A 13,290-nucleotide genomic window follows, 5' to 3' on the forward strand; every position below is an offset into this window, starting at 1 on the left:
GATGCATTTCTATGCGTGCTTGGCGCTCGCGGCAGGTGCCGTGCTGAATGTGTGTGTATAACCGAACGGACATGTAAATAGTGCACTTCATTATACTAATATTATAAAGCTGAAGAGTTTTTTTGTTTCACAGAACTAAATAAATACCTAATTATTTAAAGTTCTGTGTTTTTTTTTTGGTTGGTTGAAAGTGCTTATCTCAGGAACGACCGCTAGTTTGTGGATTACTAGATTTCCCGACATAGCTCCCGTTCCCGTGTAATTTTAATAAAACCTGTCCTATTTCCTTTCTCGGATCTATCTCAGTACCAAATTTCAACCGCCGTTAGCCGTTCTTAAGTTATAAATAGTGTAAATAACACGACTTTCTTTTATATTTATAGTTTATCGATATTGGAGTCAATAATGCGGTTATGTTAAAACTGAATTGTATAAAAAAAATACTTTCAAATTATTTCTGACGATAGGATAATTCTTCGTTATGTCATACCAGTTAGATAAATAAATAATACCTAATACTAAATAATAAATAAATAATAATAATAAATAATACCATAAATGAAAATGACTATTATGTATAATGGTATATATAAAAAAACATTCAAGATATATAAAAACTTATCTCCAATATTTTGAATATTAAAGAGATGGAGATTGACAGAAGTAATAAACAATATTTATAGATGCGTTTGTTCGCACAGTAATGCGTAACGACATTTGCTCCCCACTACATTAAAATTTAGTTCCAGTAGATCAACATAATATATTGTAAATTGTAACTGGATAATAAAACGTCAAGACTAGTTCACGCAAGCAATTTGCGGAATAATTCATCAATCATAATTTTGATACACATAAAGTGTTAATTATACATCCATTGACTATTCTTCTGTGATGTTCTGTGTGTGAAAAATCGGCACATAAAGAAGACACATTATTGTATTGTACTATTTAGATCTTATTTTTCCCCGCTATCCAAAACAAAGGTTTTAAAACGAAATGAACAGGCATAGTCTTATATCTCCTAATACTGAAAGAGTTGATTAAAAGTGACTTTAAGTTTTATTGGAATATTATTTTTTCAATCATTTAATTTCATAGACGGTAGTTAGACTAAAGACAAAAAAATACTAAACATCTTCCAAACTCAAACTGCACATGGTGTGCAGATTTGCTTATAAACGGTTGAATATTTTATATATATTAAGATTAAGATAAGATAAAGGTAAAAAATTATTTATCACCTACCTCGTCCTTATAATATAAGCACTCATGGATCACTTACATATCCAGCGGTGAATTAATGAAATCGATATATAGTTCCAGAGATCACACTAACTGTTTGATTTTATAAGAAGGTAAGTATAGATTTTGAAACGTCTTTTATACAAATTTACATAAACATTATCACCAAAGGTATACCAGTTCCCCGAATGCGATAGCGACGAAGACGAAGAGTTCAAGCAGCAAGATCGCGACCTAAAGGCGGCCGCGCCGTTCGCGGTGGTGGCCGCGGACACCGTGCTCGAGGTGGGCGGCAAGAGGATACGCGGCAGACAGTACCCTTGGGGAATTGTTGATGGTAAATATTTTTACGGGCGTGTTTCCACAAATCGACTTCAAGCGCCTATTTTGCGTGAAAGAGAAAAAGAGCGGGAGGAGGAGGGGGGGAAGCAGTCAAATCTTAAACCTCCCGAGCTCCTCACCAATTGAAAGAGCTGCCGAAAAACATTTTTATATCATTTTATATTAGGCACTATCCTCTCTCAACTGCCCTTAATATTATAGGTAGGTTTTGAAGCATTTTTAAATTCGTCATCACCATCGTCATCGACGACCTTGTGCAGAGACGAGATCCTTGTATGAGGGTTTAGGTTAGGTTAGTCCACCACATTGGATAAGAACGAACATTAGCAGTTAAATAGTTAATATCGAACTATACATACACATTTTTTAAGAATATTCATTTCGATGTGTCTCTCAAATGAATTACCGTTCACATCACGACATGTTTTCTTAATATATTTTATTGTCTAAAGTAACAACGTCCCACTTACCCAACAAACTCGAACGAATCAAGTGACACATCACGCAAGCGCCCACTAAATTTGAATTATAGGCAAATAGAAAATCATGTCATTATTTTTATATTTAAAGTGGAGAATCCAAGACACTCGGACTTCACGAAGCTACGCACGATGCTGATATCTACCCACATGCAAGACCTGAAGGACGTCACGCAAGACGTACACTATGAGAACTTCCGAGCGCAGTGCATCTCGCAGATTTCGCAGCACGCTATGAGAGAGAGAGGGTAACTGATTGGTTTTACTCCGTATTCCATATTCAAATTTTAATAATTTGTTATTGCTGTAATTACGGCGGTAAAAGTTATTCCATTTTTAAATATTAAAAAAATAATCCTTAAATAAAGAATAAGACAAAAAGACTCTATGATATTTTTCACACGCCCGTATTGACTATAGTATGAGTAACAATGTTTTCATTTCCTGCAAACTTATCTTTAAACGATGTTTTTGTTTTGTTTATAAAATACTGAGTGCTAAGTGAAGATTATTGAGTTTCCGTTTTAATTCAAACGATATAGGTAACTAAGCCTGTTACCTGAAATAATTAAATATTATATGTACATAAAATTATCCACCCATATATCAAAATATTTATTTAAATGTAAAATCGAATATTTATTGTATATTATGTGAAGACATTTTAAATATGCACGTTTTTTTTTCTAATAGGAAACTCAAGCGAGACTCTATGGGCAATAACCACGACGTCGTTATAACTGATACTGATCGACTACTGTTGCAAAAAGATGAAGAGGTAAGAATTATAGTCATAAGCGTACACTTATTTATGATATAAATAATCCTACTCCTACTAATCTTATCTTATCTTATCTTACTAGTACTAGTCCTACTCCTACTAATATTATAAATGCGAAAGTTTGTAAGGATGTGTCACCTTCACTCAAATACTACTGATCCGATAGCAATGAAATTTAGTACATAGACAGCTGGACAACTGGAATAACATATAGGCAACTTGTTATCCCGATACTCCTTCAGGATACGGACTTACGCGGGGGAAACCGCGGGACGCAGCTAGTATTAGTATAATTATAAGGATTGCTCTTTCGTTAAAGAATCGAACTTCGGAGATCAGATGTTTCGCATGCATTGCATTACAAGTATCGCGATGAATAAGATTACCTTAATTACCTACGTAAAACGAGTCATTGATTATTATTATATAGATTATATCAATATCATATTATTAGAATTACCCTTCCGCTGAGAAATCGAACTTTCAAAATGTCATACGCATTCCATTTGCTGACTTATTGACTACCTTAAGTACCTACTTTATTATGGAGATTATTGTAAACTTTTGTCTTTCTTTATCTTTTACTAGCGGTCCGCCCCGGCTTCGCCGGTGGTATATATATAAGCTATTCCAGCCTTCCTCAATAAATGGCCTATTTAACACTGAAATAATTTTTCAAATCGGTCCAGTAGTTCCTGAGATTAATGCGTTAAAACAAACTAACAAACAAACAAACTCTTCAGCTTTTTAGCCTCTGCTTCTAAATTTCTTCGTTTACATTGACAACAATGTTCTATTTCAATGTATCTCTGATACTTCAAGTATACTTTTGCACTTAGCATAAGCCTATAAGATATGGGAAATAACAAACAAGAGATTAATTTAAATGTTGATCCATTTATTTAAATGTTATTGTCATGTATTTATTTTGTCACTGGGATATATAGTTATCACTTTTCTCAAGTTATACAATCTACCTGTGTAGTAATGTTATTTAACTATCCAAAAAAATTGACAGTCAAATAAAAAAATATTAATAATAAACCTCGAGGCGGTGGTGTCGAGGTCAGATAACTCATTGCCAGACTGCAATATAGCTCTTAAATAGGTCATTGATATAAATGGGTCACCTATTTTTCGTTCTCTAGCAAATTGCCAGTTATGACCCTCTATTTGAGAGTATATTTATATCTGTTTGATTCAGATATATTATGAAGTTTATAATTTAATACACAGAAGAAAATATTAATCTTCTTATAGTTACGTTCTATATATTACGTATCTATGTAGGTACTAACCATATATAACATAATAATATTGTTAGTACTAACTAAAATATTTAACAAACCAAATAACCAGTAAAGTTTAACAAATATCAACTTATCGTTCTGTATTATTTGCAATTCAAAACCGTGTGGATTTACGGCACGTTCGAAATAAAACCTTTTACTGCACTGTTACGTGTTTGCTAAATCTGCGGCTGGCCTACATAGCTCGCACTTTAACGGTTTTCCAACTTCTTTTATTTGTCTTCACATCTTTAGGGCACCTAGGTATCTATAAATAAAAGAAAAGAAGACAAAAGATTTGCTTCCTTTCACAAAAGCACTACATTTTTTCTAAATAAGAAATTACATATTCTCCTATAAGAATTTTGTAATGATTAATGTCACCTGGTATAATTCCTGGGAGAGGTTTGACGAAGAACATAATATAGTCGTGGCATCGTGGCTATATATATAAGCAACAACAATTATACAAGTATGTACATGAAAGCTTTTAAACTCAAAATATAAATTATACTCACTAATCTATACTGATATTATATAAGTTTGTTTGAACGCACGAATCTCAGGAACTACTGGTCCGACTGGAAAAATTCTTTCAGTGTTAGATAGCCCATTTATTGAAGAAAGCTATATATGTACCACGGGCGAGAATCGAAACCGGGGCGGACCGCTAATGCTAATATACCTAAATACTCAAGCGCAAAGCCCACTAATAATAATTATTTTAATTCCAGATAAGACGAATGCAGGACATGTTAACGCAGATGCAAGAAAAGCTAAAGGCGTCCGACAAGAAGCACGACAGCATCATAGACGTATAGACTGCAATGCGTAGAATAGACAAATTACAATGTTTATGTAGAAATATTAAAAAAACCTCTTTAGAAAAATTGGATGAATTTAGACTTTTGATAAACTTACCTACGTGTAGTTGTTAACATACAGTCTCTATTCAATCTATCTTTACATTCAACAGTGTTTATCAAGGGCGTATTCAGGTTATAATTGGGGGGTATGAGAATGTAAAACGCAAGCATAAAATAGCCCTAACAAAAAAAAAAAAAAAAGTTCCAGCAATGTTTTATGGGAGTCTTTTATCGAGCAGAGCAAAACAGAATAAACTAAATAAGAAATAAATAGAAGTAAATGAGGCAGGTCGCAAATTTAATTAAAAAAAATCCTTTCACGAACCCCCACACCACCCTTAAAAATATTCAACTAATAATAATATTGTCAGCTACTATGAAATATTAGATGGCTTGAATAGAGATATTTGGCACTAAAATATTGTAGGACTAATTGGTTAAGTGAGTCTAGAGTATTTGCAATTAATACAAAAAACAGACTGCAATAATAACCATCCATTATTCTATCAATTTCATTTTCTGTACTTGACACCTGTGCAAATACGTTTAAAATATTATAATGTACCTTACAATAAAGTTTAATAACTCTCATGTAACTTCGAGAGTCAAGACTCAAAACTACAAAACCTTAAACTTAATAGTCCACATTTTATTTAAACAAATTAATAGCTTTTCATTTACTTTTAAATATGTATATCATTCGATTCAACAAAAATAATAAAAACATTAAATGTTTTGATTTTCAGTAGGTAATTGTTTTTAATGTAAAGCACAATAAGTCTCATCGGTAGGTAATTATTTTAAAATAAAATTTACCATGTTATGTACATATTTTAACCTATTTAATTTTATTTAATAATTTTTTTAATATAAAAATATGGTCTAAATCACCAAACATTTGAATTTCACATCTTTTGTGTTTTTTTTAATGTATATAATTATGTATTTACACAAAATATTTAATATGGTATTATATATGAGTTAATTTTTTTTTTGCATCTAACAAATGAGTTAATGTAATTGCCAGCTTTTACAAAGGTAATCAGTGGATCGCCTTAAATTAATGGTTTAAAGGAAATATAAATTAGAAGTAGACAATTAACTAAGTATTAATTATTATTAAGACTTATGATCTTAACAATAATTAGTAGCACTAGTCTATTTAATGTTATCAAATTGAAATGTAACAATGAAATTATTTGTTTTTTAATGATATTGTTATCACATATGCTATATCTGATTGATCATAATATAATAGGTATCTATCTCAGTATGCCACGTACCTTTAACCTTATATTGTTTATTGAAAGAAATAAAACCAAAGTTTTTACACTGTACAACTGATATTATTTTACATTATTAAATATTAAATAATAAATTGATACTTTATTTAAACTTTGTTTCAATGACGTCGTCTTTTGAATCGTCGCTGATTTTATACATAGTAAGTTAATAGTGACTCATTATTTAAGTACATATTAATAGGTTTTCAGTTCATTTTCAAAAATAAATTTTTAAGATTCTCTTGGCAATATATAGAAAGAAAAAATCACCGAGACACTTCTAGATATTTATTTAAACGGTTTAAAAGTCATCTCATTTATAGTTTCATTTCAGTTGTTAGTTCCGAAAAATTAATCTACCGTCATGTAATTTGCATAAGTGTTGGACTCTAAAGTCTGACAAAAGTTACAAAAGTTACAAATTTTGGAATGCAATTATTAATTTAAATAGGTACGTGTCTAATAACTGTTAGATTTGGCATTGCATGAGTTATGGTAGGTAACTACTAACTAATGACGAAAAAGTAAAAAACCTTTAAAATTATACCGCCACAGATGTCGGTACATTTGAAGATGTAGGGCTTCTTCAAATGTAAATGCGTTGCCCGACCATAAAGGATAAAGGATGAAGAAACATTTGTTGACGGTTTTTCACACCGTTCTTCTGTGGAGTTGTGGAGTTTCCCCGTTGGCCCACTGCGAGCGGCCCAATTCGTCCCGAAGCGTGTGGAACTTCCATATTAAAAAATCCTTTTTCATCTGTTGTTTAATTTGACAACTAATCGACCTATGTCAAATGACATTTGACGTAATCCGTCAGCGGTCAGCGTCCGGTGGTGCTCGGCTCAAATTTTTATTTAATTTCAAGTTTCAATTTTGATAGTATTTTTTCCCTTTAAAAGTAAAATTTAAGATTAATCCAATACAATACTATGCAATAGACTGAGTTAATTTATTTATTAATTAATATAGCCATGGCGGACAGAGATCTTTCTTTAGGTCCTAGGGATGGTATAACATATCCAATTAAAGTTCAGTATTGCGGTAATTGTTCCATGCCAATAGAGTATTGTGAATACTACCCTGAATATGACAAATGTAAGCAGTGGTTAGAAAAGAATCTACCAACAGAGTTCGAAAAAGTAAAAATCGGTAGGTTTTGTCTTCTTTACTAATAAAGTGAGGTTATAGATGTTTACTTTCATTTTAAATGTATAATTATTTTTAATAATAGATGAAGAAGACAATGCCGGTGGTGAAGAAGAAAAGAAACGACAGAAGCGTGGAGGAAAGGGTATGTTGAAATCCAAGAAGAAGGAGGATGTTCCAAAGCTTGTCCAAGTCTCTCGTGCCCCAAGGGGTAAAAAGAAGTCTGTCACAGTTGTATCTGGATTAAGCACTTTTGGTAAGAGAACAATTTATTTGATTGTAACAGTAAAACATCAAGATTAATTTTAAGATTTTTACTTCAATTATAAACATTAAACTTATGTCATTAAACTTTTATCATTATATGAATTATGTATCGTTTTCAAATCAGGTAATAAAGTTAAATAAACGGACTATTTACTTTTTTCCAGATATCGACTTAAAAGTTGCAGCTAAGTTTTTTGGAACAAAATTTGCATGTGGATCGTCAGTTACCGGTGATGATGAAATTGTTATACAAGGTGATGTCAAAGATGATCTGTTTGATGTTATACCTGAAAAATGGCCAGAGGTATATTTTTGTATTATGTGTATATTACTTCAAATGTTTTTTCTTTGCTATTTAATGTTTATACTATTTTAAATAAAAAATTATTAATTTCACAGATTGATGAAGATAGTATTGAGGACCTTGGAGACCAAAAAAGATAGTCTTATGATGGATCTAAGTCAAATCTATAATTGTCACAGCTGTTTCCTGAATGACAATCTTTTATGTTACACAATACTAACTGATCAGGAAATAAGATTACAACATTTATTTATTTCTTGTGCTTTATGAAGTGAATAAAGTTTTCACTATAATGTAAAGAAGCCAATTTCCAGTTTCATTTAGTATTTTATCATTAAAAACACTTTTTCTTTCTACTATAACAACCAGACATTGAAATAACTAAACATTTTTTAAGCATATCCATGATACTAGTAACACAGCCGCATCTGCATGTAACCTTAGAACCTTTGGAATTTGTAAATTTTATGATATATATTTTCTGTAATAAAATAAGTTCAACAACTGGCCTTTTTATACATAGAAACAAATTTACATGTTTTTAGAAACAAAGCTAAAAATCCGTAATTACAATTGTGTAATATAAGAGCTAATCAGGTCAATATGTATGCAGAGGTATCAATATAAAATAGTATCTATTCATATTATTCTATAATACCTAACATTATGTTCTTACTGTGAATAGTGGATATGAAGTATATAAATTGATTGCCCAAATTTAACTTAATTAATTTTACAAGTACATCAGTCTCAACTTAAAAATCCCAACACTTCTGCTGTAACTGGGATTGTTACTACATTATTGTTGTATATTTATATATATACTCAATGCAAATTAAATAAATATATTATTTAAATCGTTTTATTTAAAAGGATCCCAAGCAATTTTTGAAAAAATGAATGAAGAACAGATTGCAGAAAAGAAATAGAAATGGCAACATTATTGATTATATTAACATTTAATTGACTATAAATTTATTTAACCAGATTAAATATTATTATTCAAATTTCAAAATAATTATCTTTATCTCTCTATAGTTTGATGTTCGTATTTAAAATTTTATAATAAATATATTATTACAAATCTTATCAGCAATATAAGTCTATGAAAGGAATATTGATAGAATTTTTTTAATTACTGGCAACTGTATTATTGAAGTTCAAATTTCAAGTATGGCAACTTCAGTTTGCAAAATCAAACACAACACAACAAAATAAAATCACTTTTCTACGTTTTACGTTCATTGTATGTTGTGTTTTGGCACAGAAACAATGACTTGTTAGTGCATATTCGCATATAGTGAACATTATGTGCTTAGATATTTCTCGGAAGTGATTTAGAGCTAGGACCATAATGTAGCGCGTAATCAAGTTCCACATAAGAGTATTCCAAAATTATAGTATTGATCTTTTGTCTTTAACTTCAACAGTGTATTATTAAGGATTTAAAAATGTCTGTGGTTAAAGGAAAGGCATTAGTGAAAATGGATGTTATCCAAGTTGGTGAATATGAATTTACAAAACAAGATATTATCGGTCATGGAGCGTTTGCTATGGTGTACAAAGGAAGGAAGAGAAAGGTACGTCACTGTTCTCTATATATTGCCATGGTTAATCTTCACCAAAAATAGTTTTTCATAATATTTGTTTTGTTATGAATGATTTCGCTTGTTAAAATCTAGGTTGTTTCCGCATTATTGATTCGATGTAAACTTGGATGTATTAAACGCCATTGTAGCACCTTTAGCAGAGACAGCTATCGGACTTTAGAATAATGAGATCCAAATGCTACTACTTAGCTAATTTTCAACATATTACCAAACTACCATAAATACAAATAAACAGTTTGAGCAACACAAATCTATATAACCATCATGTGAACTAAATAAACAATTTAAAGTTGGAAATTTAAACAATCTTTATTAAAAATCTAAATGTTGTAGTTAATTTCAATTAAATAATAGATTATTGTGAAGCATTGAACGCACAAAAAAAAAGGAATGTAAACAACGATAGGTTAACAATAACAGTTGTTAGTTCTCAAAAAATCACTTTTTATGTACAGAAGCTACTGGTTGGTATTGTTTCAATGTAATTAAAATTATTTCATTATAAACATAAACAAGCTTTATTAAGTGTCTGTCTAAGGGATTTAACAATAAAGTATAAAATAAAGTAAACATACCAAGTACCTATTAAATCAGCATGTACTATACAATAAAAATGACTTGATTTCTCAGACATAATTTATGCTTATTTTAAATTTTGTTAAAAACATACTGATTCGAATTATTATGTACCTACAATGAAAATTGCACAGAAAGTTGAAAGCATATGCATTAGTATCACATACACAACTTAAACTTATCATACAACTTATCATAGGACATTTTCTATTTATAATTAAAATACATAGTCCTGTAATAATATTATGTTTATGTGTTTATTTAATATATTTTGCTATGAATTTCAGAGCTAAAGACATGAGTAAAGTTGTTTATAATAATTTTGTTAGGTATTCAAATAAATTATTTAATAATAAAGCCTTGTATATTAAAGGTATAGCATTTTTACTTAATATTTATAGTTGTTCAATCAATGTAGCTAAACTATGTACATAAGCCAAATAAAAATAAGATATATTGCTATCACTATATCCAAAAAAAATGTGTAACTACCAGTCTAAAAACAAGATTAACAAGATAGTGGAAATGTTTCAGATTCTTGCACATAATATATTATCTTTGTCATATGTATAGGGATATGCAAGCAAGTAAATAATATCATGGGACTTCCATGCTCTAAGTACTCCCATCTTGAATTTCACTTCTTTTGTTAGAAACCGGTGCAACATCCTACAACTATGTGACAGTAAGTTGTAGTATATGCTTTTCAAGGACAACTTGCTCATCACATTCTCAATGGCTGTATTTATTAAATTCTGGATTGACAATATAAAAGATAATGATGTGATGCTTATTAAATTTGCAGATTTTTTTTTTCATTATAAGCATTGCATTTAGTACCTGTAACCTGTACTGTACCTACAGGTATATACTTCAGTTTAGTGTTATTTATTTTTATTCTATTTTAACTGGTATTCCTAAATTCCCTCTAATCATAGGATTATTGTGTATATCATATAAGTAGTACTTATACCTTTGTTTCCTATTTTTAGAATGTCTAAAAACTTGTAAACTGTATGAAACATCCTGTTTAGATACGAAAGTATGAAACAGTTCAGTAAGAATTTTACCAAGCTAATACAAACATTAGACCCTTTTAACTGTTTAAAAGATATATGAGATTTGAGTAAAAATCATACTGTATATTTTTTACAGGGTTTATAGACAACTTTTACAGATTGATCCATAATATACGAGATTTTTTTAAGACTTTCATTTTTCTATTTCTATTGTTGCTAACAACGTACGACGCTTTTGGCTCAGATGATTTATGCGTGGGAGATCGCCTCCACATAATATGAATAAGCTATTAGCTCTCTCGTAAATACTATCTGAATTTGACTCAACCAAACTACCACTCGGATATAAGAAATATCCCAATAATTGACAAACAATTACTAAAGACGTATGTTGAAATCAGGTCAGACAGTAACCGATGAACCTATGGAATGTAGGGCGGGCTAATCTTAGAACAGCGCCGACGCAGCCCTGAACCCCTTTGCGTTAAAGTAAAGCAATCAGAATGATATACCTACCTAGCTAAATATATCTTAATCTAAATCCTGGTGTATAGTCTCACTATTTACGTAAGTTGACTCATACTGTATTGATTACCTTTCAAATTCAAATGGAAATATTAACTTTGACCTATGATAATTTTCTCTTAAATAGAATAGCTGCAATATTGCTGTAAATAAGGAAATGCATTATATTTGTATATGCGATTAATTTCCTTCTAGAATAGAATAAGAAAGTTACTGAAAACCACGATTAGTATGATGTAACGGGTAATAAATATAAAATTTCCGCGTAATTGATGTCTTATAAAATCATACTTCATAAAAGTAGCCATAATAGAAAACGGATCACTAGAACTTACAATACCGTATGTCTAAACAATGATTCTAAGCAAACGTAAAACCCCATTGGTATTTTTGTAAATTATATATACTGTACTCGTACATCTAAGATCAGTAATTTCAGATCATTCATTTTTAACAACACTTAGTCACACCCTGCGTACAAGACTAGTAATTCATATTCTAAATGGAGAAGTGTGTTTGTTTGGCTTTCATTTTCAAATCTATCTATCTAGGCTAGGAGGCTAGAGTGACATATAGGCTGCTTTTCTCCCTTGCACAAGGGAAGATCCATTTTGTATCACTCCAAAATTAATTAATTCCGATAGTTAGCGCTACATTAAAAATAGCTTTCCACCCGCGGTTGATGATTTTTGATGCGGGCAACCGCATAGTCAAAGTAAAATTAACAGAAAAGCTAGTAGTATATAATAATTTTTGCTCGTACATAATTATCACACGAATAAGTAGTATTATTATTTTAATCATTATCTTATTAAACCGTTCAAAGTGTACCGAAGACTGCGTGTGAGACTTTCATGTGGCAACATAGACTTTTTGTGAAGGTAGTTCACACAATATAGCTTGAAATCAAGAATACGGGTTCCGGCATATCGAATGTAAAAATCGTTTCACACGCGGGCATTTATGTAATTGTGTTCTGCAATAACCGTATTTATGCGTTTATGCACTCCATGGCTGGTTGGACAAAATATTATCTTTATTACCTATAAGAAAAGTAAAAACCGTTAGCCCCGTTCTTATCTGTATATGATAGAGGCTGGTAAGGACGATGTCCTCAAAATTTAAGCGCATAATGTGCTTTTTAAGCCACAACGACTATGGTTTTTAAATGGTACCGTTTTTCTTATGTTTCACATTTATAAAATACTGGCTGCGCCCCGCGCTTTCACCCGCGTAAGTCCGTATCCCGTAGGAATACCGTGATATAAAGTTGCCTATATGTTATTCCAGTTGTCCAGCTGTCTACGTACCAAATTTCATTGCAATCGGTTCACAAGTTTTTGCGTGAAAGAGTATCAAATACAAACACATCCTTACAAACTTTCGCATTTATAATATTAGTAGGAAGCATAATAATCTTCTTAATTAATGACAAGCTGTTCTTCGATGCGAATATGAGAACTGCAGTTTTAAAGTTCATGAAAAGCTATGTGTTATGACAAAACCACTCCAATTGGCATCAGTGGAGTTATACGTTTTGTTTTAGTCATATTCT

General features: G+C 30.9%; 3 protein-coding genes across 8 annotated transcripts in view; all 3 read left to right on the top strand.

Moving 5' to 3' along the window:
- The window catches only part of LOC119830713 (septin-2), a 12,399-nt gene extending 6,220 nt beyond the window's left edge, over positions 1 to 6,179 (top strand). For both annotated transcript variants that reach the window (XM_038353825.1, XM_038353824.1), the window contains exons 5-8: positions 1,417 to 1,582; positions 2,158 to 2,314; positions 2,760 to 2,844; positions 4,871 to 6,179. In XM_038353825.1, coding sequence (XP_038209753.1) covers positions 1,417 to 1,582; positions 2,158 to 2,314; positions 2,760 to 2,844; positions 4,871 to 4,957 — 495 coding nt within the window. In that variant the 3' untranslated portion in view covers positions 4,958 to 6,179. The remainder of the gene's footprint in view (positions 1 to 1,416; positions 1,583 to 2,157; positions 2,315 to 2,759; positions 2,845 to 4,870) is intronic.
- A 914-nt stretch (positions 6,180 to 7,093) lies between these two features.
- On the top strand, positions 7,094 to 8,312 carry LOC119830715 (density-regulated protein homolog). Its single transcript, XM_038353829.1, has 4 exons — positions 7,094 to 7,437; positions 7,520 to 7,690; positions 7,866 to 8,005; positions 8,101 to 8,312. The coding sequence occupies exons 1-4, from the start codon at positions 7,260 to 7,262 to the stop codon at positions 8,143 to 8,145; spliced, it is 534 nt and encodes a 177-aa protein (XP_038209757.1). The 5' UTR covers positions 7,094 to 7,259; the 3' UTR covers positions 8,146 to 8,312.
- An 887-nt stretch (positions 8,313 to 9,199) lies between these two features.
- The window catches only part of LOC119830688 (serine/threonine-protein kinase unc-51), a 26,866-nt gene continuing 22,775 nt past the window's right edge, over positions 9,200 to 13,290 (top strand). For 3 of the 5 annotated variants that reach the window (XM_038353783.1, XM_038353784.1, XM_038353785.1), the window contains exon 1: positions 9,201 to 9,585. In XM_038353783.1, coding sequence (XP_038209711.1) covers positions 9,457 to 9,585 — 129 coding nt within the window. In that variant the 5' untranslated portion in view covers positions 9,201 to 9,456. Of the gene's footprint in view, positions 9,586 to 13,290 lie in introns of all 5 variants that reach the window. The other 2 variants (XR_005287861.1, XM_038353782.1) reach the window with 1 other exon arrangement.

The sequence above is a fragment of the Zerene cesonia genome, chromosome 12 (genome assembly GCF_012273895.1).
Source record: "Zerene cesonia ecotype Mississippi chromosome 12, Zerene_cesonia_1.1, whole genome shotgun sequence".
Classification (NCBI taxonomy): Eukaryota; Metazoa; Arthropoda; class Insecta; order Lepidoptera; family Pieridae; genus Zerene; species Zerene cesonia.